Below are 27772 nucleotides of genomic sequence, written 5' to 3' on the forward strand. Positions count from 1 at the left end.
TTTTTATATGAAATGCCTCTCGAGCCGTGGTGTCGCCGCTTCTACCCAGAATCTGAATCTTATTCAGGCACGGCTCAGACTTATGGGAATCGCAGTGGGTCGGCAAATGTCCCCCTTTACCTTTTAATGAAAGCTCGTGTTCCCGCGCACGCTCATTCACGCACCTTCCCGTCTGGCCGACATGCGTATTGCCGCAGGAGAGCGGAAATTCATAAACAACACCGGTGGCACATCTTGTGTACGACTTGGCGTGCTTCTTGCAGCAACCACCTTTCTTGCTCCCATTAGCTCGTATACGTGGGCATAGCTGGGACAGCTTCCGCGGCGCAGAAAAAACAATCGGCACGCCATGTCTGTTAGCAAGCTTTTTTAGGACTTGTGTGCCACCCGGTGCATACACGGTACGACTTGCGCGTGTTCTGCGCAGGCCCGGCGATCTTTTTATCAGAATAGCGGTCTCGCGCATCAGAGTACACTCAATGACGTGCTGCTTCTGAGATCGTGCTCACTCCCTTAACACAAAACAGAGCTCGAGGCGCGAGCAGTAGAACGAGCTCACGCTCCTGGCGGTTAGGACGCTTGCAGCCGTCGTCGCAAGGTCGGTCGTCTCTCGAATAAAGTGGCGAGATTTCGGCACGGCCACGTCGGCCGCCTTGACGTCTCTCTCTCAAGTCCACTAAAAAATTCGTATTTGCCTTTTGAGAAAATAAATACTATGACTTTGAAAGTATTACTGGTCTGTGCTAGTTGGTAGGAATTCGTGGTACAGTTACTTCCACTCCTCTGAAGAACGTGTTTCACCCTTGTACCACTTTCTTAAGGGGAGGGCAAGTAAATACATCACAAATCCAATCTTTTTTATGATTACCCTAACTTCACATTTTTGCCCACAAAAAATAAACCGTTACGACCCGTTACGGAACATTTTTTTTTTTTCGTTCCGGAACAGAAACGGAACGGAACTCTTTGCGGTGGAACGAAACTAAGACCGAAACGAAAAGCATAATGTCGGCGGTGATCCAAACAAGGCAGGAGTAGACGGAGACTTCAAGAGATGAAAATGACTGGGGCCGTCGCTGGAGCCTGCTTTTCTTCTTCAAGACCACTCGTCGAAACGTTGGCTCTAGCGACAAGGATTGTTCACGTCTTTAGTGTTGGAGGCAAGCTCTTAGAAGAGGCATGTGTCATAGCACGGGTTATCAGTGCTATGGCTAGAGGACTCGCGTAGGTTGCAGCCGATAAATGTATACTTTCTCAGATAGCGATGCGTAGAAAACGCCAGGCCCGCGTGCATAGCGCAGCACAGCGAAAGATGAAAGAGCGGCATTTCTGGAGCCCGCTATAAACTCTCTCAGGGCTACTAATACAAGTGCCGCCTAGCGAGGTACCCACTACGCCATGAATCATAATTTTTGTCAAGTTGGGAACCACCCACTACGCCATTATTCGTCATTCCGCGGAGAAGCGAGGTACCAGCTACACATCTGTAAGGCATTACGTGGATTTTGTTGATGCGACGGCTGATGACGGCGAAGAATTATTGCTGAGGCCTTTGTAATGGGTGGGAAGCTTTAAACAATGCACTAGTTACGTAATTCGCATTGTATGACGCCCGGTCGTTATTTCACTCTCCCACGACGCTACATAACATACGTGAACGTGAGAAAGAGAGAGAGAAAGAACTTTATTGAGACCCTGAGGAAATCGATCATGGGGACCTTATGGGCTTCTTTGGCAACCAATAGAAGTCATTTTGCGACGAAAGCACTATGCTATAAATCATCATAATTTTTGTGAAGTAAGGAGTCGGCCACTACGTCAGTCTTCGTCATTCTGCGGAGAAACGTGGCATCCGCTAAACAGCTGTAAGGCATTATGTGCACTTTGTTGATGCTGTGGCTGATGACGATGAAGAATTATAGCGGAGCCCTTTGCAGTGGGTTGGAAACATTCAACGACCCACTCGTTGCGTAATTCGCATTGTGTGGCGCCAGTTTACAGAATTCGCGTTGTGTTACGCCTGGTTGTTATTTTATATTCTACCATGTTGTATTACATTTGTTAATTTGGTTCCTTCCCGACATGAAGCTTGTATATGGTCTTTTTGCAAAGCAGTTTCAAGCATTTCAGCTCATGCCACCCAAAAGCCATTCTATGCCTGTTGACATGCTATTACTAATGGGTATGCACAGTTTAAGGAAAACTCGCATGTTCGACAGGCATGCGGAACCCATGGTATCATCGCGGTTGCATTTCATTCAAATGGCTCTTCAGCTAAAAGACTTTTATCAACAATTACAGTTTCAACCGGACTGGTATCCACTCTTCATGGAATGTATAGCTTCAATACCTTTTTAAGACTTCTGTGTAACGCTTGTACGCTTGTAGAGGCCGCCTTGAGTATTTTGTTCGCTATGTATGCTAATTACGCACATTTGTAATAAATACCATGAAAGAAAAAAGAAAGCACTGGCGTGGCATTTTCATTCTCTTTTCACTCCCATTATTGGAGGTTTGTCTGTGTCTATGCTCCCTCAAAAGTAAACGAGAGGAAGGCTTTTTTCCTCTCCTTAGCTTCGCTACTGAACACTGACAGAAATTTGATAGTGTTGGGAGACTTTCATTGTGTTTGTGACACTAGAGATCATTCATATATAACGAATCGTTATGAAGCAAGTGCGGCTTTACTGCAGCAATTACTGAATGACCACAATCTAATAGATGTGGGAGCACATGCGCCCTCCTCAGTAAAGTTCACGCACTTTCAGGGTGTCTCACACGCTCGACTAGACCGTGTGTATGTATCTATAAACCTATGGTCTCACATTCATAACTATGCTGTAAAGCCCATATTTTTTACAGACCATTGCTTAGTAGCCGTTTCATGGGGTCCCCAAAAATTTCGTAAGGTTCCTCCAAACTGGGAACTATGGAAGCTTAACGTACAGCTCTTGCGTGAAGAATGTTTCGAAAAAATAGTCACCGAATTGCTACGTGAGGTAACACAATGTCGACAGCTGCCAATTTTTGCTCAGTGGCAAATGTTCAAAAAGAAAGTTAAGTATGAGGCAATTGGTATTTCATGCGGGTTGACCCATAGAAAAACTGCTGAAAAACGTTATCTTTATGATTTACTTCATAGGCTCCATGCATTTGAAAGTCAAGAGCCGAGATTGTACGTTGATGAGATAAATTCGGTTCGAGCGCAGATACAAAAACATGATGCAGAAGTATATAGAGGAGCAATGGTTCGTTCACGTGTTACTCGTTTCACTGATGAGGAACCCACAAAAAGCGCCCTTGGGGATGAAAAGCGGTATGCACTTTCTAAACAGATATTGCAAACTGAATCACGTGGTTCTATTTGCACAGAGACATGTCAAATAAGAGCCGCATTCGAAGAGTATTATAAAACACTATTTACCGCGGCTGAGCTTCGGGATGATTATGAAGAAAAAGCTGACCACTTTATTGCGCTTGTACCACCCTTACAAGAGGGCGACAGACTTAGTGTTGATGGGCCCATCACTAGGGAAGAAATAAGGTTTGCAATAAGCACGTTGCAGAAAAACAAAACTCCTGGCCCAGATGGCCTTAGTGCGGAATTTTACATAAAATTTCAAGAACTTTTGGTTCCTTTTCTTGAGCAACTTTTTAAGGAGGCCTATGAACGTGGTGAGCTTCCTCCTTCTTTCTATCAGGGCCATACAACATTATTACCAAAAAGTACTGACACTGAAGCGTTAAAGAGAGTTAAGGGATATAGGCCTATATCATTATGTAACGTTGATTACAAAATATTTGCGAAATTGCTGACAAATCGCCTGCAGACAGTGATCACTAGATGCGTAGGTGACACCAAACATGTGGAATTCGAGGCCGCTCTATACAAACAAATATCCATATAGCGCGGTCAGTCCTTGAATGTATCGATGGAAGTATGGACCAAGTATCCCTTGTTCAAATAGACCTCGCTAAAGCCTTTGATAAGGTACAGCATGCTTTCCTGTTCAGGCTCCTAAGACATCTGCAGTTGGGTGACGTACTGTACAATGGCATTTCACTCTGTTATAAAAAGTGCACTACAAGGCTCATTGTAAACCGCACACTTTCGGATATAATAGAGTTAAATTCATCCGTACGTCAGGGGTGTCCGCTCTCGCCTTTGCTCTTTGCAATATACCTGGAACCACTATGTTTAAGTGTGCTTCTAAATTCTAGCATTAGAGGATACCGATATGAGGCTGAGGAAATTAAAGTTCTAGCTTATGCCGACGACATCGCCTTCTTTTGCATCGATAAACCTAGTGTTCAAGAAGCAGTAAACACTACTTTACGCTTCTGTGAAATCGCTGGAGCCAGTATAAATTTTGATAAAAGCAGAGGATTCTGGCTGGGAATGTGGGCTCAAACTCCCTCAGTGTTCTCAAATATCCATTGGAATGCGACTGCTATGCGGTATCTTGGTGTGCCTCTTGATAACTATCGTAACAGCGGCCCACATTGGACGTCCGCGATAACTAATATCCGTCGAAAGGTGTCAACATGGCACGGACGAGACCTTTCCATTTTTTCAAGAGCAAAAGCGTGCAATATATTTCTTGCATCAAAGCTTGTGTATGTTTTGCAGGTATTGCACTGCTCTCGTGTGCACATTCAAGCGTTTCATAGGATATTTGCTTGTTTTATTTGGGGCTCTTCATGGGAACCCATGAGAAGAGCCAACCTTTTTCTTCCACTTGAGAAGGGCGGCCTCAGTCTGGTGCATTTGTTTGTGCGACAGTTGGTGTTGCGATTTTTTTATCTTAAAGACGTCTGTCACCCAGTTCTGTTGGCAGTTCTTCGAAACCGTCTGAGTTACCATCTTCCTTTTCTTTATGTCACGACAAATGTTGCCAAGGAATCGCAGTTGTCGGGATTCTTAAAAGAAATTGTTGATACTGTCAACTTTTTGAAAACCAGATTTACATTAGACTATTTATATAATATAGACAGAACAACACTAACCGCTGCACTCGTGAATAACCTTTTCCCAGAACCTGTATACCGACTGCCATATTTGCTTTTGCCTGGCCATGATGTATTATTCCGTGTACGTAGGACGTGCATATCGCCAGCAGCGAAAACGTTTTTCTTTAAACTGCACACATCCACTCTACCAGTGAAGAAATGGCTCAATGAAAAAGCAATATATGTGCCCTGGACTGTAAATTGTCGACTCTGTGACCAACCTGAGACGATAGAGCATTGTTTTATCCATTGTCGTGACGCATTTTATTTCTGGGACATTCTAAAGAGAACAATCAGAAAAGACCTTCCAATCACAGCTCATGGTATTCGGTTCCTCCCTTTCAAAAAGAGCCCCACCAATAATACACCGTGTGATTTATTTATGTTATTAGGACTTTATGCGCTATGGAAAAGTCGCATGATCGACAGGCACGCCGAGCCACCACGATCGACGAGGTCTGTCTTCCGAGAAGAAGCTGCTCAAGTGCGCAGTGTTGTTGAGACTTTTGAGCCCGTTCCGGAGTGGCTTGCACTTCTGGACGCTTGTGTGTGTTTGCCTGACTTTTGAACAGCCTCTTACTGTAGGCAACAATGTGGGTGTTCTGAATGTTAAGGTAATTCTAATGTGATGAAGTATGTAGTGTGTAGTTCACAGCTATAACGGGTCATATTTCCATGAATTAAAGAAAAAAAAACTGGTGTGGCTCTGATGTAGAATACTGGGCTCCTACGCCGAGGGCCCAGGTTCGAAACCCCCGTTCCATCCTGGATCTTATTTCGTTTTTTTTTTCTTGTTTCGCGCGATAGCGGTTACAGACACCGGTGGCAGCGACGGACAACTATGGCGCCAGAAATGGCGGTTGTTGTGATCTCATAACAGTGTAAAAGAACGACGAAATGAATAAGGTCGCCTATTCGGTCGCGTTGCGGGAAAACAACGCACCAATAAGACGCACTTGTCACACACAGCACATTGTAGTCGCTCTACGACATAGTACAATTATTTTGCACACCTAATACTCAATACTCGCATGACAAAACGAACACGCATGACCAAGACATAGGATAAAAATAAATATCAGCAACAACACGAGGACACTAGAAACAAGAACTAAAGGGAAAAGAAGTACGCAGAAGAAATAACCTCTCTAGCTCGATGAATAACTGGTTCAGTTGTCGACGGCGTATGCCACTGCTTTTCTGCGGTGGAGCCCCGCAGAATATTTGCTCAATCATCTGCGTAGTAGACGGCGTTGCCTTCTATAGAACGCGCAAAGCACTGAACGTTAAGTAACCCGCGGACATTCTACTGCGTGCCTCAGCGTTCACTGCCGTGGCTGTGTTTACTGCACACCTCATTATTTCCGACGAGTAACGTTTGACGTCCGGCATAACAACTCGCGAATTATGATTTTTTTTTTTTTTGCTGTGTAGCTCAGCACAAACGAGGCACGCGCTGATAGAGGAGGCTTACGCCGAGTTTCCGAGGAAAACTTCCCGCTTCGTTCTGCACGCAATCGTTTGCAGCGAGGCCGCATCGGCGCCTCCCCAACGAGGCTAACAATGTCGTCGGCCGAGAAGAAGGACTGCATGAGGTACAGAATCATAGCGGACAGTGGAGACCTCTCCACAATGAACACCACATGAACAATAAGAAAGAAAGAAAGAAAGAAAGAAAGAAAGAAAGAAAGAAAGAAAGAAAGAAGGAAAGAAAGAAAGAAAGAAAGAAAGAAAGAAAGAAAGAAAGAAAGAAAGAAAGAAAGAAAGAAAGAAAGAAAGAAAGAAAGAAAGAAAGAAAGAAAGAAAGAAAGAAAGAAAGAAAGAAAGAAAGAAAGAAAAAGACTAGTTATGGTCACAGCCGCAATGGAAGAAGCATCTTCAGTCTCGAAATTTGATCAATGATGTGATCCTTGTTCTTGTCTGAGTGGTACTGCGGGGCATGTGAAACGGCTGTAGATCGGTGAAAGTGTTTTTTTTTTTCTTTGCTTCATTCTAAGCTTGGAGGAAGAGGCAATTCGCGAAAACGAGCACAGAACACTATTCGCAGTATTCGAGTCATCCTTGACTAAAACCCGATCTGTCAATAATTTGCATTGAATCGTGGTTTCGAACGCTACGAATGTGCGCATATAGATTAGGAGGAACGCCGTAGTGGAGAAATCCTGAATAATTAAAACCTGGTGTTCTTTACAGTGCCCTATCACTGTAAACAGATCAGTCTTGTGCCTGTGCACAAGACTGATCTGTTTTGCGCAATGCAGATACAGCGTCCAGGAATCGAACCGGCGGTGTTGTGCTCAGCAGGTCGACAGTATACAGCCGCAGAGGCACACGTATACATATCTGATGAGGCATGCATGTCTTCTACTCTAGATCACACTTCTGCGCTCCACGGTGCTTGCAATGGGCTCCACGCAAAAACACGCAGTAGAATGTTGCAACGCGAAAGTGCTTCCCGATTACGTGCTAGAAGTTTTCGAACCACGTTTAAAAGCACGTGACACAGCCGACCAACGCTTCGCTATGAAAAAAAAAGGAACGGCAGCGTACATGCTAGTCAGCAGAATCGCTGGCATTCAAGACACGTCCATCGTAGAACAAGCGCAAGTCGAAGAGCGATTCTCTAAAATGTATCGTCAGAGTGCAAATTTCCCACAGATCATTTGTAGCACACGCAGAACTATTATGCATTTAGATCCCAGAGGAAGGTGAAAAACATGCAATCCCCGTGTGACGGGAGCTCATTTTCCTGCTTATTGGTACGCTACAGCTGTCGACGTGCTTTTTCTGAGACGAAAGCCTCCGTAGCACGTTATGTGCTATTACACAAGGTGCACAGATTACACTGCTCGGGTTCCTCGTACAGCACTTGACCGATGCAACGACATTACGAAAAATTAGAAAGAATTGTTCCAGAAGCGAGTCCGAAAACAAGTCTCCGTCAATACTTAGGAATCGAAGGTACTAAAGAAAAACATTAAATTAATTAGACTTAGCAAATCATCCTTTTTCTTTCGCAAAATTCGTTAACTCCGCGCTTGGGTACTTTAGATGGGTGGATAGCGAACGTCCCAGTCGTTTCCTAAATATCGCTCAGAAACCAGGGCATAGGTCACCATGACGTCATGCATTTTAATATGCATTTGGATCTTACTAGAGAAATGGTCAATACCAAAGACGGAACTTGGCATGTTCCGTCTCTGGTACTTCCGTTGATAAGGCACTGTACGGAATAGCCCTGACGACGACAAAATGAAATTACCTCTGTTGGAGGAAGCACTGCCGCAATCAGCGAACGCACAGCCACAAAGCGCGTTACCGGGACGCTCGATACACCTTCACTACACTCTTAATCAAATCCTGGCTAACTCATGCCCTGTAGGCGGGACGCTTCAAAACTCAGGAAAACTCCCGGCTATAGTAGGCCTTCGAAACGGAGTTAGCCGTGACAAGCGTATATAAAAAACGTGCACCCTTCACCGCCGCTTTATAGACGGCCTGCACTGTTAGTCGCGCGTCGGTGTGGGCCGCGTAAGTGAGAATCCTGGCTACAGCTCAGCGTATGCTCAGTATGCTCCCGCGTGTTATAACTTGTCGGCGCAAGCGTCGGTGTATACGCATGCGCCGACAGCGTCAGCCGCAAAGGCGAGCTATGCTGCGAGGAGGTATACGCATGGAGTTAACTACGCACCCTCTCTTGCGTGCGTGAGAGAGAATAGGGGCTGCTACGCTCTCAGTTTCGCTCCGCTTCTGCTGTTCTTGCGCAGAGAAAACAAAGGAAGGAGGTAAAAACGAGAGTTCGAAGATATTGTGCGACGGGAAGGGGGTTGCGTTTTTAGCGCGAAATGGGTTAGTTGTAGCGCATTCCACGACAGCGGCGGATGTTTGATAGGTTGGTGTGGTTCGCTGAGCGTGTCGCGTGAGCCTGTACTCTGCCGCCATGGAAATATTCTCTTATCCCAATATAAAGGGGGTGTTGCGAGGACATAGCGACATCCCCTTGCACGTGCATTGGCTACACGCAGGCTGTTGACGCAGGATTACACGACGATTTCGCGCCATTTCTGTCTAGCTGGTGCGCTCACTGCGGACACAGCCCGGCGCATCGTACCCGCCTGGGTGAGTGTTCTTCTTTTTTCACATATATGCTCGTGCTGTTAGCGTTCACATTGTTGCATGCTTGCGCTGATATATATGAATGACGGTATTGAGCTGCGAGAATATTCTTTTGACGGCTTTTGAAATAACTATACGAGTATGCTTACGTGTAACTATGCGAGTATACGAGTACTTATCTTTGTTGTAATCGTCATCCGTCTCTATAGTCGCGCACGTGTTGTCGTGCTGGTCGCATTTATTGTGAACTCTCATACAGTTCAGAGGCTTTCGTCGCTCTTGACAGGTGTCACTGAGAGGATCACTTCGTGTTGCTTGACAAGCTGTGTAATTTTAGCTCTCGCATGGCTTCTTATCTTTCGGCTAGCAACTGTTCTATGCATTTATGGTCAATGATATAATGCGGCAATCAAAGGAAGCATATTTTTGCTAGCAGTTGAATGATGTTCGGACATACCTTCATGTTAGGTCGTTATACTTCGCATTTACATTTCTTTTTTTTTACCTTTGGGAAGCGGAAAAGTTTTTCCACAATCAAAAAGTAATAAAACTGCACTTACGAGTACCGAAGACGTTAGTACCGTTTCATTGGATCAGGCGCTCATAGATACGACTAGCGGCATCTCTTGTTTTTAGGAGGAAAAATCAGCAATTTGACTTTCTGAATAGCGAAAGTCTTTAAAACGCGTTTTGCTGCCTAATTTCTAACAAGTTTTAAAGCCAGCCTCATTCATGTTCGGGAATACATTTGCGTATTTACTGTGCCCCTTCACTGATTTCTGTGGTTTCGGGTCAAATTTGCCCATTGGTCTTATGCAGTGCCAAGTGAAGTGTGGACAAGTACATCAGTGCATCATGCACCAGCTGTGGTGCCTGTGCAAATTGCTGATCTCGATGAAGGTAAAGTAATGCGTCATATGTAATTTAGACGTTAGCTAGTTGATGGCATTTTTTTGTTCTCTCATCCATCATTTCATGCGATGCAACAGCGATATATAACCGTGGTTGTATAAACGTATTGTTGTTTTCGTTGGCAGCTTATTATTTATGTTGGATTGATCATTGCTAATGTTATTACAAAGAAGTGAAATTCATACAGCAGTCGTAATAAGGCATATAATTGTTGTTCATCCTCGTGATAGTATACACAGAATTTTAATACCTTTGCAGGTGACAAAACCTTCTGACACAAGAGCCAGGCGCAGTTTTATCGAGCAACTGGCAAGGAGCGCACACCTTGCAGGTTTTCCAGCAGTAGCAGCAGCAACACCGGCCGTGGTGTTGTTTACGATGCCGTAACTGTGCATACAATCTTTCGTCTTGTGTTTTTTATTCATTTTCTTTTTTTGCGTTGCACTCCCATCTAAAAATCTCATTTAATTAACGAATGAATCGTGAGTCTATTGTAAAACTGCTTTCCTTGTACGTGATTCTCATCAAATTGCGACTGTGCTGTGGTTTTCACTTGCAGCCGACATTCGAAACAGAGCTTCACTTCTAAAAAACTGAAAGTTTCATGGAGAAGCTCAACAAAGTCAAAGTCATCCTCTGTCAGATATTCAATGCCCGCATGTATTTATTTCGTGGAGGTCGACGAGTATTTCTGAGGAAATGATGCTAAGCTTTCTTTCATGACTGTGGTAAGGTTATGGTTAAAATACTATAAGAAAGCTTCATTAGCAGCTTCCGAAAACACTTTTGTAATTTCCAACTTCTGTGACGCTATCTATTTAAAGAAAATTCAACAAGGTGTATAACAGAATGAGAACAACCGTTTCCCAGGTATAAGTTTTTGTGTGATGGGCAAAAAGGGCAGGTGATCTAAGAACATAACGTCGAATGTGTCTTCTTGCTTTTTTTGTTTCGTCAGGATGACATGCCAGCAGCCTGCCCATCGCCTGACTCCGGAGTTTGGAGGGAGTACGACAACAAGGCTTTCTACTGCGATCAAGTGCAAGAGAATTTGAAACGTTCGGTTGGCACAGTTCTAGAGAAATTTGTGCTTGACGATGTACTATATTAAGGTCCTCACATACCCAACTGGGTATGCTCAATGCTTCGTCTTGTGCAGAGTGCAATGAGAAATACCCAGTTGTTTCCCAGGTGTTTTGCCGGCGGGAAGCTGCTCAAGAAACATTGAAACGATCAAAAGAAACGATCATTGAAACATCAAAAACGATCATTGAAACGATCAAAAGCACCAGAATATATTTGTCCGAAAAAACATCGGATGTCACGTTTATCGTTTCCTTCAGCTCTGAGCATTGCTTTTAGCGCTGTTTGTATTTTTTTACAATAAATACTTCTTTTTACACGTGAGTAGTACCTGTTTCTCGCATGCTTATACACGCTAGACCCAGCAGGTACTGTTGAACTATGAAGCTGATAGGGCCAGTCAAGTCATTTTCAAGGAAAATGATTCCGCTGAACGATACATTTACGAGGAACATGGTGCGACCATGCTTTAACCGCCGTTACTTAAAAAAAGGAATGCGAAGTTTTATACGCCTGTCGAAACACACTTCATGCTTATAGTTTCCAAGTTACTTGTAGTGGTTACTCTAAGTAACCATCAAGGGGGAACTGAGCGTAAAAGCTCTCCTATGTGATGTAATCGGTTCACGTTCAAAAAATCCCAAGTGCTTAAAATTAGGCACTATTAAAATTCGGTACCCAGAGCTTCGTGTGCACAATTTCTTGTGTTTGTTGCCACTGCGCATCTGTCAAAGACTAGGCACTGGTATACACGCACGTAACTTTCCGAATACAATATAGCGTACGTGCCCAGCCAACGCAACGTCTGCGTACACAATTCTAAAACTCCGTTAGCCAACAATCAACCACTACACGGCGTGCCACTTGACGTCAAGGGAGTCCGCATTATGGGTACCGCAACCTGACTGCTTTCTTGGTTCTTGTGCATGTCACAAACACACAAAAAATAATAATGAATACGCTGGATAGGATCAATTGGGGATTAGAGAAGATATCTTCGCCCTCAAGTGGACATAAAATAGGTTGGTAATGATGAAAAACAAAATGCTTCCTTGGACAAATGCGCGAATCGTTTGCCGTGAAATGTACATATCTAATTTAATGCTCTATTAAAAGCAACGGCATGTTGTCGAACTCAAGTGCGAGCAGTAGAGCTTCCACGAGGTTTCTAGATTTCGCAAAACCGTTCACACTTTTCTCCTAAATACATGGTAAGCAGTGCCTAAGTCTGGAAAACAATATTTGCATACTTAAATTACCGTCCTCTGGAACGTACTACATATGTGCCAGCGCGAAGTGCGCACGCCGGTGGATGTACCTCGTAATAACATCGCTTCATTGGCCTAAAAAGTTCAGAAATCGTTAAACACCCTCATGTTCGACAAATGGCCACTCTACGTTGACTTTCTTGGGATAGTACATCATAGTTTAGCAGTTTAAGGTCATCGTGACGACTGCCACACTCAGGCGCAACCGCTTTGTATGTGCCCAATAAAAAAATTAAAAATCCAGCTTGCCCCAAAAGTTGCATCCTTCATAGACCATGCGTTGTCTTTTAGCATCTGCGCATAGCTCTGCAACACTAGAACCTATTACTCGATGGTGTCAATTTCATTTTCCATTAATGCACCACTATACTACGTTCTGGATTTCTGGTGTGCGCAACACCTCTCAGTAATCCGCACATTAAAAATTAAGTGCGTGTACAAGTAAAAAACCCCAGAAGGCTATCCCATGCACTCACAACAAACTAACATACCCTAGTCGCGTGCGCATGCACATGCAGCTGTGTGGATGTAGCTCGCCAATTTTGCGTGTACCGCCGTATTAATCGTGGCGAAATATGCCAAAAATTCATTGAAAGGTGAAACTTGTGTACAGTCAGGCACTGCATGTCCATGAAGGTGCCTTTCGCACAAATACTGCGTATAGTACATTGCATGGACTCGCGCTTCCAGAAAATATTCTAGTAAACTTATGTGAAAAAATATTGTATCATCCCGTGTGAGTTTAGCAAATTCTCCGCTTTGAGACGAGTATGAGGTGATTTAAATTGCGCGGCGGGACCGCTATACCAGCATTAATCGAGATGTTCTAAAAAAGATGGCCACTGATGGAGTCGTAACAGAACGTCGCAAATATTTCGGCGATAACTACTGCCGGATATAAGATCCAGTTCATGTTAACAGCCAATTTCCGCCTGCGCACTGCGTGCCAGACAACGGCGAATGGCGAGCCGTCATGTCTTCAGCGTGGACAGTCGACTTCACGAGTCACGTCTGTCGCGCGAGTGTCGTCCAAAGTGAGCGCATGTGAGAGGCATCTCTTCCGCGGCGCATGCAGTCCGCCGAGCGACCGCGAAGCCGCATGCAGTCAGCTCTACCTCCTCGCTTCCATGGTCGACCGAAACGTGGGCTGCGCTTTCTGTTGAAGCAAAAATAATATCTGCGGGAATAGTGTCAGTCGTTTGAGGGGAAGCGACGTGCACTATCCAACGTTTAGAACCAAGATTAGTTCCTTTACAAGTGAAGTTCATCTGCAGTGCGTGCGCGGCACACCGCACCTGCTCGAGCGTGTTCGCATATTATACATATTGCCGACAATACCACGGTTATCAGCGCATGTTCATCTCAGTGTGTAATTATTACGCGGAGAGGGTCGAGCCAACAACGGTAAGAAGTAAAAGATCCTGACATATGAGCGTGAGCGCTTTGTTCTGAAGCACCGTCGACTACGGCTTCGAAATAAACTGAATAAGCTTAGTGACGATATCGGCCACCGGCCCCGTAACCATCGGTGGCGAAGCGGCCAGCGACGTTACTTAGAACACGGCTATTCTCCGTCGTTGCTACGTCGTTGCTACGGCTACGTCGCTGTGCGGTTGGCACGGATGGATTTCGAGCTCACGTCCCACGGCAAGCGAATCTTGACGTTGAAAACTCGTTCAATCCACGAAAGGCAACATGCTGGCGGCTTACGTGAATAGAACTCGGGTATTATGCACGCTAGGATTCCGAGGTGCCAGTGCCAGATATATGCGGAACAGTTTTATATTTTATACCAAGCAGGCAAATTCGCTTCGAGCATGCTCCGAGCAATAACTTGAGTGACCTCGTATATATTTTCACAAATGTCGTTTAAAAAAATGTCTCCTTACGTATCCGTTAACGCTGCATGTATAATAACGATCTCCACTGCACTAATAGGCCAGTGCAGCTGGCCAGTGTGTAGCTACCCATTGGTAGATATAAACCCCCGTTCTTTTACTAACATCGCCGCGGCGTGACGTGGTGTAGTGGTTAGCGTACGCGCTTGCTGATCGAGTGTTCGCGAGTTCGAATCCGGTAGTGTTTGTTGTGAATTTTTTTGTGGTTTACTTCTGAATGTGATATGTGTATATGGATTATGTATGTCATAAAATGTGTGTCTCAGCCTTCAATCCCCGATTAGAGCTTAAAGGGGGACTTAAAATCAATTTTTTGTTTCGTCGCTTCATACACCGCCTATTGGCCTCGAGGAGTTACGGAGTCGCCCTCTATCGGACGCGTCTCGATTGCGTGCTAGGCAGGATACCGCCGGCGCGCTCCCCATTGGTTTTGCTGTCGGCGCTCTACAAAAACACCTCGCGGAAGCCCTCCAGGGCATTTCTGTAAGTACTTTCGAAATGAACTGTGTTCTTTACTGTCAAAATAATTATTTTCGACGAACTGAAAGCACAAGATAGTCTACAGTCGCTGTCTCTTGGCAGAAAGCCGAGCACCCGCTTCACGCTGTCACCGAATTGGAGACCCCTGAACTGGTTTCTTGCGTGAAAGGTAGTCACTCGCTGAGTGCAAACTATCTGGAATATCTCGTTACAGTAGACTGTCTGTATAACCAAACGGAGCATAACAGAAAGAAGCCTCAAGCCAGCGATCGCACGGGTTCGCGACGACAGACGGTGCCTTTTCATGTATGAGCGTCTGCATGTATGTTCGTACTGATGGTTTCGCTTTTGCTACGAGCGCGTTTTGGCACCGCGCTGTGAACTTTAGGCCGCAAAATATGAGAATTTGTGAGTGAACAAACAACTACTGTTGCACGGACGCTATCAGAGTAGCTCAAAAACCATTTCCTTACAACTGCGGCTTCGGTGCGCATGGCAACTTTGTGATCTGCCGTCCCGACGATTCAGTGTTTTTTTTTTTTTCGGTCTAAATTCGTGTACGTTTCAATGTCATTTGACAAGTTGTCTCGCACTGCGTATTGATCGGTCTTCTCAGCCGGCAAATGCCGCTGCTTCTGTTTCTTTATTCAGCGCATTCGTTTCGTTTGGTACTCACACAAAACGTGAGCAAATGCGACGCCTTTTTTTAATGCTCCTTAATTATCGTTCCGTTTGCATTACAGTGAACTTGCCGCTCTCTGTCATCAACAAATTCATAGACCAAAGCTTCACCACTTCGAGATTACTGGTGGAAGGAGAACCAGTCTACGAGACCGAGCATGTAGTAGCATGCGATGCCTAGGAAAAGAAAGAAAATGCAGTAACGTTTGCCGGACTTGTTCTGCAAACGTCGGCTGTGAACTAGGACCCACATGAACTTGAAATAGCGGTGAATAAAGTAGAAGGTATGGCAGCAACCAGCAGCCGCAAAACAGGATAGTAATTATTTGGCGAGTACCCCAGCAATTTTGGCAGCAGCGTCGTGCCTAACGCCAATAGGGTAGCATCTTTCCCACGTAAATAAGTGTCTCCAAGAAAATACGTTGGCCGGTGGACCGATCACGGAGGCAATGCAAAATTTATGTAGCTTATGAAGCAATGCATGCCTCATCAAATGGGAAGGTTGCCTGTCGGCGTCCCGCGTCGGCGGCGTCAACACGAGTGATGCAAAGTGATGCAAAAAATAATCCTCACGTGATGGTGTCACCATATGACGTCATCATGACGTCACAGATCGCCAAAATGTGTAGCGTCATTATGACGTCACATAATGTGACGTCACATGATGACGTATTCACACGTCATGGTCGCTTTGCATTGCCTCTGTGATTGGTCACGCAGGCCGTGCAGAACCGCGTTAGGTGCAGAACGCTTTTGGAGGGGGGCGCGGGAGAATTAGTACATCGACTGACAAGAAGATGGCTTTCGCCTTCTAGTCATTTTTAACGAATGCATAAGGGACCCTGTGCGTTTTTTAATTCAACGTGTCTAAACAATGACTTGCGCATCTGCAGCCGATTTTGTGGACGCTGAGCACGGGGCCAACGATCAAGAGGTCGCATTGGAAGGTTCTAGAGATGGCATCCTGTGGCAGATAAGCATCATTTGCCGGCGGAAAGCGCGCGCGAGCCATCGTCTCAGTGCGCGCTGTCTGCTACTCACCGAACATCGCAGGCCCGACGCAGTAACAAAAGTCTTCGTCGCGGAAGTGCTCGTTGCACACAAGACTCGTAGCGGATGGCTACTTGCCGGTTCTTAGCTTTACAACCCATGCTTCACGCTGTTTCTTGTTCCGCGGTTACCAGTGCAGGCTGACACTGGGCTTCTTTGCGTAAGCGCGGCACTGCGGCACCGAGCGGTAGAGCCCCATGTTCGTCGCCTTCGGAGGCAGCCACTCTATTACAATGGTTTCAATTGAGTAGAAAATGAGAGAAAATTTCCTAATTTGAACGGACCGCAGCGCATGTGGGACTTGAAACTCGTTTTCAAAGCACGCGGCAGTGCGCCACAGGCAGCCGACGCGGCCGCTGAGACCACGTGATCCTGCCAAGCACGTCACGCCGACGGTGGCGCCGGCGTTTCCAGTGGTGGGCCTCGAGGCCAATAGCTAGGACGTGCCGTAGCTGGGACACACCGTAGCTAGGCTCAGGCGGAGCGAGGAGATCTCCATAGCCGGCCTCGTAACTAGCCGGGATTCGAGACGAAAAATCTCCGGTCTATTTGAATCCCGCCTATGAGATGAGCCGCTGAAAAAACTACTACGCCGCGGGACGGCTACGGGCGGCGCCGCCTACCGGTTGTGCCGGCTAAACAAACAGTCTATAGGCGTTAGATTTTTCGTCTCGTTTCCGGGCTATAGACTGCAACTTTAAGCAGGACATGATTAAGAGTGTACACGAAGAGAAAAAGAAAAAAAAAACTTCCCGGAGTTTACCTCCGCGCCCGTCTTTGGATCTTTGTATGTTTTTGCCATTCTCCGGCGTAGTGCAGCCAACCGGAGAATTTTCTGGTTGACCGCCTTCCGCTCTGTCGTTCTGTTTCGTTCCTCCCTTAGAAATCAGCGCAATTTAATACGACATGGAATGCGCGTCACCTCATCAGATAACGCACTTAGACAAGATAATAAACTCGTACACCAAAGGCAAATTCGGAGAGGAGTGGACGAGACCGACGTGAACCGGAACTCATTTTGATCCGCAAGCGCATTTATGATCACACAGCACAAAATTAGGCGACAGATATGTAGAAACCGACTGTAAATGACAGCAACCACGTATTTCGGTGGCAGTTTTGAATTCATCCATGTTTTTCGGCCACGTTACCATAAACGTAGACACGCTGAAAAAAAGAACTAAACAATACGCGGAACCATGGTCACTCTGAGACTGCATGAAGCAACTCAGTCATTGCATCCTTATTGCATTATAAGTACCATAAGCAGGAGCATAGGAATCCCTTACATAACTGAGCCATCCTCAAAAAGAAAATTACGAATGTTTTGTCTTTCGTCTGGAGCAGAGACAGCGAGAGAGAAATGGTGAAGAGAAGAACAGAAAGGTTAACCAAAGGTGGCTACTCTCCTGCGTGGGGTGAGGGGGGAGGGGGGGAGGACAGCTTAGAAAGATGGATAGTTGGGTATGGCATTGTAAAAGAAATTCGACAGATCACACGCCTTGTGGGAATCGGTTTCATGCGAAGCAGTCAGAGAGTAGTTCTACGCTGCTTTTTTTTTTGGCATTGAGCCAAGCGTTGCGAGGTGGATCGACGTGTTTTTGTAAGTGTAGTACTTGTGTGCACGTCGTGGGCTTAACAGGCACGTCGACAACACTGGCGTTTAAACGGTAACTTACGGTCTGACGCAAGTCAGCACTCACGTTAGAGCACATACGTCAGTATTATCGAAACGAAGCGCACTTTACGGCGCGACGATGTGAATATCATACGTAGCTTTCGTTAGCGTATTCCTCCGGTGTCAAGCAACCTTGGAATATAGCTTGCTGAATCATAGGAATAAAAATGTAATGTTTATTAGACTTCTGTAAAATCGGAGCCACCACAGGAACCACCGACGTTACCCTGACATGAGGCCAGTATTGTAGGAGTACATATGTATTGTTTATCGCTTTGCTATAAAATTAGATAGCCAGCACCACGACCACAACTGACGTTGCATTGATATTACGCCTGCGTAGGGTGTGTTTCAAAAGTAGTTTCTATACGTGGGGTGGCTGTTTGGTAGGATACCTGACTGCCACGCAGAATGCTTCGGTTCGATTCCAGTTGGGGTCCTCATTTTTATTCTTTGCATTCGTCGGGTCAAATCTGCCGATGTCGGTTTTTCTTAACGTTCTCGCACTTAAAGTACCAATGTCTGTTCTCGCCGTTCCTAGGAAGATATAAGCTGTCAATCACCTGTGGCGCATACCCGTACACCGCGGCCTGTGGTAAACTGGTATGTGCCACACGTGTCCGTAGAAAAGTGTTTGACGACGTACGCGACAGCATTTTCACGTTATTCATATCGTTACGAGACAGTCATATTCGTCAAGTCATCTACCATATCAATCTTGGTCTACGGCAAGTTGAGGAGGCGACCACGAGAGCACCCAGACGTAGGTGGCTGATAGATAGATAGATAGATAGATAGATAGATAGATAGATAGATAGATAGATAGATAGATAGATAGATAGATAGATAGATAGATAGATAGATAGATAGATAGATAGATAGATAGATAGATAGATAGATTACGCCAGAGATATACAGCGCGGCGTCGCGACGTGTCGAGGTCAGCTGCAGACTTCATGGGTGTGGCGAAACGTAAAAGCAGCACCACATGCTCATCCACGTATACGTGTATATCGAAGGCACCGCGGCGCAGTTCCTAGATTGCCGAACTCTCCGAGCGCGACACAACCGCCAACACACCATGACGAAAACAAGTGGGAAAATTGACCGAATGAAGAGCGAGGAGGACGGTTAGTTCCCTTGACAACGGTTTACACACGGAACGCACCTCTGCACGCGACCTGCATCTCCCGCGCGGTTCTTCCATTTGCAGACTAACTGGTTTTCACACGGCACCCACCCCTCTGCGGTTGCTCCTCAACGGTCTATCCATTCATCTCGCGCGCCTATTGGGCTCCGTTACTCCTCTTTCGGGTAATTTTGCCTTATAGTGTAGAAGAGACAAATGGAGCTTTTTTTCAACTGTCTGAAGTTGAAGACTGGTCGTGTTAGTATAGCATAACTGTAGTTTGTATAGCGCGACAAACAGACGGGACACAAGAAAAGATTCACACACAACAGAATGCTCTGTTGTGTGTGAATCTTTTCTCGTGTCCCGTCGATTCGTTGCCCCATACAAACTACAGTTTCAACTGTCACCGTGAAAGAAGTACCACCACGAATGTAGGACAGAAATATCGCAGCCGCTGCACTATGTTAATTCACTTCGTATAAAGCTTGCCGTAATTCAGTTTTTCTTTTTAAGCGCCGCCATTGGTATAGTTGGGTCATAAGCAGCGTAACCCTGTCCGCGCGGAAATAGAGCAACCCCGTTCAGCTCGCCCCCAGGTGAGGCAGCGGTGCGGATACGGGCGACCTTGTGCCGGCGTAATTACCTATGGCGACGACCTTGCTGGAATTGGGGCGGCAGACAGAGTGGCGTCCAGGGTGCCGCTCCTCGCTTCTATTCGGTCAGCGTGCAAACCGGACACACGCGAATCGCTCATCTTACACAACTAAGGATGCGTTCTCAGTAGCGCTCGGAGTGTAGACGAAAGCGCCGTAACTCACTAGAAGTCCGCTCGCTTTGTCCCCTCAGCGAGCTGGAAACTGTGCGGCGAGCCCGACCGGTTTCGGACCTTTTTATTTACTTACTTACTTATTTGGCATGGCGAGAGTCGGAACCACTCACTAATTTGAGATAGCTGCGAAAAAAGAGGGCGGTGATTCTAATCAACGCAATCACAACTTATACCGCGGCGCTGCACGCTAATACTGACAGCCTGTACAAAAACACATTCCTCAAAACGGCATGCAGAACGGCAGAGACAATATATGACGGATGCGATAACACACTAGCACACACCGCAAACTTCTGAGGCTGAATTCACAAAGCTTTCCTTTGTAAGCGGTCCTCGTGATTGGTCAACATGCATTCTTTAAGCCATATATGCCCAAACCCAGAAAAAAATGACAAAAAAAAATTTTTTTCAGAAAAAGTGCACTTCTGCCCTCAAAGGAAAGCACAAGTTTTTTTATTAACTGCCAGGTAAACCCAACACTATTTTCAAGCCATCCTACACATATGACACTGGGCATTAGGGGTGCTATATGTGCGGGTGTGGCAAGCCTTGAAACATCGCACTTCTTCCTGTCCATGACGTCTTTAGTACCATGCACGCGTTTGCCCGGAGAAAGCGGTCGGCACGTGGAAGCATGAAAAGCAAGCAATGTCTAGGCTTGCACACGATGAGAATGAGGCCTGCTTGATGTGCTGTAAGTGGCGCTAGTCATCAGCTCTAAAGAAATAGCGATGTTAGAGTGCATCACAGAAGCGTCCTATATGTAGGACACTGGGCATATATGCGGTAATGACATGTCCGGTATCAGGATTGGCTGAAACTATCTCTTACTAAAAATTATAGGGCCAGTGCTTTTTGTCACAATACGGTGCCCGAGTCCCATAGAAATATGTATATGATGTATCTTTTGATTTATTCGAACCTTCCATAGGTTCGAATAAATCACACAAAACTTCTTTCATTGCACACAACATTGAGTCTCTCTAGTTAAAATTGTCAGTGTCTTGTTTCCATCTCATGTTATAGCTGTGGTTCGATCCAAAATGCACCTTAAAGGGACACTAAAGAGCAAAACGATTTTTCTCATATTAGTAAAGTACTCTTTCACGATACCAAAAACACCACGCTTGCTGCGAGAAGACGCTTAGTAAGCGAGAAAACACGCAAAAAGAAAATGTGGGTGGCGACGCCACCTTCAAATTTCCGCACCATTTGCCGTGACGTCACATGTTTTGACGGCGCCTACTAGGGACTACGTAGTTCCTAATCGTTAAAAATTAAGTACACGAACGAACGAAATGGCATTCGCCCAAATGCCATTCGTCACCTAATGCCATCGCCAGAACTCATTCGACTGAGAAATGCATACTCTCGACGGCACAGCTGACGAAGTGCGACAAACTTAAATTATATAAAACATCCTATTCAGCTGAAAATAAAGTTTTCACGTCTTTTATTTACACTAATCACTTAAACAAGCGCTTCAAACGCTGTATTTTGCACGCGACAGGCGCCATTTTCTTTTTACGCTGTGGACCTGACTAGCGTTGGCTTAGGTTGTTACGGTCGGCTGCAACATCGTGAAACAAAGTAACGAACTAAAGCTTACGGCATCGTAATATGCCTATTTCTACATTTAATCATTCTGATAGGTATATGAAGCTTGTAAACGCATGTTTATTTTTTTTATTACTACTCAACAATTGCTCGCTACAGAAGATGCTGCGATCGACATCATCAAGTCAAATGTCATTCAGTTTGGACGTGTAGCAGCTCCGCCGAAAGAAATGTCATTCGGGAACTGAATGCCTTCACTACCGAATGTCATTTTCTGTGCCCGTGTGGCACGGGTATCAACATACCAAGTTTGGGGTAATTTTGTTCAGCGAATGGCGCCAAAATACGACAAATACACTCTGAAATCCGTAACGTCACGCGGCATGATTTCGGCGCGAAATTTAAACATGAAACTTTCAACTTGATTTTTTCCTCCATTAATAAACCTAGGATAGCGAAATTAACGACATTAGAGTTCTGAGAGCACAATTTATCGACCTAAACCGATTCATTGTTTCTCTTTAGTGTCCCTTTAAGTGTATTCGGTGAAGCTTTTACATTTCATGTAGGCATGTTCTTTTATTCCGTTCGCCACTCTTCAGTTGAATCCAATACGTACAGACGAATTGCCGCTACAAACACCGATGCATCCACTGCATGCAATTTTGCACGAGTTTGACCTATCACGATAAGAGGAACCGGCGTAGCACGCGCTATAGAGAGACTACCGTGCAAAACTTGTCCGGGTCCGGTCAGCGCAAAGCTTTTGAAGCTGACGTCAGACAAAGCATCCTACCTCTTATCTCTAATATTTCAGCAGTCACTGGATTCTGGGTGCCTACCTGATGACTGGAAAATTGCGAATGTCATTCCTTGCTTTAAATCTGGGGACACGCACATAGCTAACAATTACCGTCCTATTTCTCACAACCATTTGTTGTGAGATGCTCGAACATATTTTATACAGCCACATAATGACTCACCTTCAATCCAATTAGCTACTTTTTGAAAGCCAACATGGCTTTCAGAAACATAAATCCTTCAACACTCAGCTGTGTGAGCTACTTACCGATTTACAAAACTCCATCAATAGGTCATTGTTAATCGATGCAATTTCTATTGATTTTTCTAAAGCGTTTAATCGCGTCCCTCATCAACGTCTTCTAACAAAACTACGTAGTCACCGGCTCGATAAAAAAACATTTCAGTTTCTAACTTTCTAACTGAAAGATTTCAGTGTGTTAAAATCGACTCCTACATAACTAAACAGACGCAGGTCAAGCCAGCTAGGCGTTCCACAAGGGTCAGTTTTACGGCCGCTGTTATTTCTAATCTATATCAACGATGCATCCTTTAACATGCAGTCTACCATACAACTTTTCGCTGATGACTGCGCAATATATAAAGATATAGCCATCCAGAACGACATTTTAACCCTGCAATATGACTTAACGACACTTTTCCAATGGTGCAGCAAATGGCAAATGAAAATTAACGTCGAAAAGACCAAGCATGTTAAATTCGGTCGAGATGCCAATCAAATGCCGAATATATAGCTCATCAACAGCTCTCCCGTTGAAACGGTATCGTCCATTAAATACTTAGGTATTATCCTGCATTACAATCTTACATGGAACAATCATGTAGAATTAATCACCAGCAAAGCATTTCGTAAGCTTGGAATTTTAAAACGCCGCCTACGTCCGGCTACTTCAGACACTAAACATCAGACATTTAATTCACTCATTAAACCATCCCTAGAGTATGCTTCTAACATATGCCATCCGCATCAAGCATACCTTACTGACATGCTGCAGTCAATTCAAAGTATATCCGCTAGGTTTATTGCTTCCTCCTATTCACGTTTTCATAGTGTATCATCCATAAAAAGAACTCTTGGTATTTTACTGCTCGCAACACGCAGAAAATATTCGAGATTATCCTTCTTTCACAGCATTTACTTTAGCTAGAGTCCTTTTTCACTGAAATTCATCAGCTAGAGTCCTTTTTCACTCAAATTCATCCATCCAGCCGTAAACATTTCAGCCCGATGTGACCACGATCACAATGCACGCCCACTATTTGCTCGCACTGAAAAATACTTACACTCCCCTTTGATGTTGTCCATAAGCGAGTGGAACGCCCTCCCGCGTACCATTGCAAACATTAAAGAATTAACTAGTTTCCAATCAGCCCTACTACCTTACCTTAGTGAGCAGTCCTTCCATAACTAGCTGAATTGTCTCACTCCAACTTTTCATTTATTCTATGCATTTTTATTCTATGTATTATATGTATTGTCTGACCGCAAACTTTCATTTCTTCTGTGTATTTTTTTGCTAGATTGTACTATATATTGATCGAAACTATTGTACTCTATCCGACCTTGCATTGCTTAACTGTGTTTGCCTCTTTTTAGATTGTATTTGCATTAAGTTTGCTTGTTATTGCATTTTTCTTTTTTCCGTACTTGTTACTTCTTGCATTGCAGGTTTCCTTTATTCTTTGTACAAAGTATTGTATTGCCCCCCCCCCCCCCCCATCCCTGTGTAATGCCCGTTCTCGGGCCCTTAGGGTCAATAATTGAAGTGAAATGAAATGAAATTTGTCGCACGCCGTAAATGCTTTCTCTCTTCTCTCGTCCCGCCGAGGGCGCTGGAAGCTAAGCAGAGAGGGAAGGCAGAAAGAATTTACTCACGCGCGTGCCATTATCTTGAGCACTTTTTCTTCTTTTTTTTGGTTCTTCGAACGCGCAGCGTACTCTCAGTGTGATCGCGAACGCGGGCACGTGGGGGCCCAAGCGGCGGTCACGGTAACACTGCAGCTGACGATGCTCAAATCAGCCAACTGCCGAGAGTTTGGGCATATGGCGCGGTCGTTTGCGTATATGGCATCATTTGTCGACGGAAGAGGGAACGATTTGCAGCTGACTTTGCGAATCAACTGTAAATTCCAGGCCGCGTGCTGTGCCATAATGTTTGGCTCGCGTGTTCTCAGGAGCCTCGACTACCGATAGGCAGCGTTTTCTGACCATGTTGAAAAAATGTTGTACGGCCCCTTTAATCTCAGCAGTTATGATTTCTAGTGGTTCTTGCTGTACTTATTTACATTTGCACCAAAAGGCTCTTGTATTTAGTCATATAAATAAAATGCAGCTGTTTTCACACACGCTTGTCTACATTTTACTTTTACTGCCTTTGGCTCAAGTTGGCTACTTTTTGGCTAGTCTTTCCAATTTCGTGGCTATCTTTTGTCTTTTCGACCTCGCAGCCCTGTCCATAGGTTAAAGGGGTACTGACACGAATATTTTCAGTTGTTTTTTGCGTCAAATGAAATATCAAGCCCTCAAGAGCCTAGAAAACGTAGTGCTAGGCGCGAGTGTGCCCTGAAAAAGTAATTACAGTATGTTTTTAAAAGGTAGTTTCGGTTCCTACTGTACCCTGACGTCACAACACGGTATGAGCTTCTCGTCACGTGCTCGCACAATATATATTGACGTTTCCATGGCCACTCAACACCGTGGCTCCGTTGGTGACGCACAAGCGGCCATCTTGGAAGTTTTGGTACCTAACGTCATAACAACTAGCTGGACTGCTGCGTGAAGTCACCAGAATTTGTACTGTAGCCTGACGTCAAGCTAGTGTCGATGTCAGTAGGTGCGCCATGGAAAAATTAACTTTAATATCAAATTAAAATATCTTATCAGCATTTGCTGAGCTTCACACTTGCTCACTGAGCCGTCTCTGCATACAGGAGATTTGTATGGCTGAGTAAACTCGCCTTCAAAAAAAGGTGTCAGAACCCCTTTAACATTCCGATCGGTTCGATGGGGGGGGGGGGGGGGTCAGGCAAACTGTCCGTTTTTTTTCACCGTTCGTTAATTCCCTAAGACAGACTCCATCATTTTCAGGTGCACCACTGCACATTAGCGCACAACAACTAAACTAAAATACAAGGTAAAAAAGCGGCAAAAACACGCCAGGCAAAGAAAAAGTGACAAGCATTACCGGTAAATACCACGCGAAGTCTCCACCTCGCACTAGCTCCATTTTGTTCCCGGCTGTTTTCACGAATGCCGACCAAAGAGCCTGAGCATTATCACTGTTTAAAACACGTGGGAGGTCTCGATTTCGCGCTGCATGAAATACTTTGGTGGCGTGGGCCGCATCTCCTGTAAACTTCCCTCGCTCTGCACGACGGCTCGTTTTTGCTGGGAGCTGCTTCACTTCACTCATCCCCTCGTAAATTATGTGGGCCTCGAGCGACTTTGGGCTTTTATGGGCGAAGCTCCTTAAGGCGGCACCCGTTCGTCCCTCGTAGTCGTAGTAGTGCGTAACCAGTCGTAACGCTAGTACCAGATCTTGACCTCCAACGTGGTGCCGGTGGGAAATTTTTCCTGTGCGTTGTTGAACAATAAAAAACTCGCAGCGTGCGCGTTAACTAAAAGCCGAATTCTTCTGTCTCTCATTCCCCATTAGCAGCCATTGGCATGTTCCAGTAGGAAACGTTAGTAGAAGTAGAAGTGTAAGTGTTAGCTAAAAGCCGACTTCTTCTGTCTCTTATTCCCATTAGCAGCCATTGTTTACCTCCAATGTAGTGCCTGGTGAGATTTCTCCTGTGCGTGATTAATAAAAATTTTGTTCAAAACGCCGTTGATTGATGAAATAAACCAACGAAAGACGCAAGATGTTTTCTAAAAGCAAAACGAAAGAACGCCAGATGTTTCTAAAGCAAAACGAAAAGACGCCAGCTGCTTAACGAAAGACGCCAGATGTTTTCTAAAGCAATGGTTTTCTAAACAATGAAAATTCACAGCGTATATGTAAAATTAAAGTGAGCTGCAAGTCGTCATAACTCATCGAACCTTTAGTATAAACGCGCCCGATCTCACGTCGGTGATGATGTACTGGGCAGAATTCACGGAAGATTCACGATTTACCGATGAACCTCCGCAGCTTCGCCCACTCATCATCATTCACTCCGTGGATATGCTGTGATTTTTTCTTGTTCTTGGGCCACATAATTTGCAGTGAAAACGAGTTAATTAAATATACCCATGTAGGTCGTGGCGGGCAACAAGCCACAGTTGGCGGTGGCATCTCTGCTGGTGGAAATCCGGTACGGGTCGACGTGTCACGCATCTTGATCCTATAGTCTCGTATCGAGTGAACAATCGAGGTCTTCCTGGTCCAATGAGCTCGTCGTCGTGCCTAAGGGCAGACTTTCGAAAAAAAAAAGTACTACAACAAAAAACTGCACTGCTTGATTTTCAACATCGCGCACAGCAACAGCTGACAACCCCTCAACACCCCGCGCTGCAGCGCGTGAACTGCGGTAGGTATATGCAGGGAGGTACCCAGGGATGGCGGGAGAGGGCGACAGCGGCGGAGGTGACGTCACATGAACACTATGTATAGCGAAGCAAACGAATGTTTTAAAAACAGGCTTACATATTACATCGCCTCAAATTCCGCAAAGAGATATGACGCAAGAATCTGCCCTTCACGGTACCGCCTCGCAGGTATTGCGTTCATTATCCTTTAGAAGGACACCACGAAACGTCATTTCTTCTTTTTAGAAGGCCTGATGACTAATGGTCTGATTTTCGCGCTCTAACGCGCACTGTTTCATATTATAAGTTGCAAAAAAAGAAAGGTGAGTTCAGAGGTTCTCTCGTCGTTTCCATCGACCGGCCGTTTCGCATGGAGTTTAGAAAGATTGATTTTACACCAGCTCGCTCAAGTCCGAGTTGCACAACTTTTGGGGGCTGCGTATGATGGCACCTAATATATTTCCTTATCTTGCACACTATACATTTTATAAAAATACTATACTGCAATTAACGCCACAGTTAAAGAACAGACAGAATACACAGGCTCACCTTCGTGTCACTGGGTTTTGCATAGAGAGGGAAATAATTTTGTAATTATTTTGTACATACTGCTGTCTCTCAGCAGTATGTCAACATGCACACTGCTGTATGTCTGTTGTATGCTGTATACTGCTGACATAGCAGGAGCAGTTTCACAATGAAAAATGTAATTATGATAAAACTGAAAGTATAATAACGAGAGTGAA

The 27772-nt window shown here is 45.1% G+C and overlaps 2 protein-coding genes across 2 annotated transcripts in view; one reads left to right on the top strand and one right to left on the bottom strand.

Moving 5' to 3' along the window:
* Positions 1–27772, bottom strand: part of LOC119390914 (sedoheptulokinase) — a 189643-nt gene that overhangs the window by 110112 nt on the left and 51759 nt on the right. The gene's annotated exons all lie outside the window — the stretch shown is intronic.
* On the top strand, positions 4391–5600 carry LOC119390915 (uncharacterized). The gene has a single exon (XM_037658622.2). The coding sequence runs from the start codon at positions 4400–4402 to the stop codon at positions 5576–5578; it is 1179 nt and encodes a 392-aa protein (XP_037514550.1). The 5' UTR covers positions 4391–4399; the 3' UTR covers positions 5579–5600.

The sequence above is a fragment of the Rhipicephalus sanguineus genome, chromosome 4, assembly GCF_013339695.2.
Source record: "Rhipicephalus sanguineus isolate Rsan-2018 chromosome 4, BIME_Rsan_1.4, whole genome shotgun sequence".
In the NCBI taxonomy this organism is placed as follows: Eukaryota; Metazoa; Arthropoda; class Arachnida; order Ixodida; family Ixodidae; genus Rhipicephalus; species Rhipicephalus sanguineus.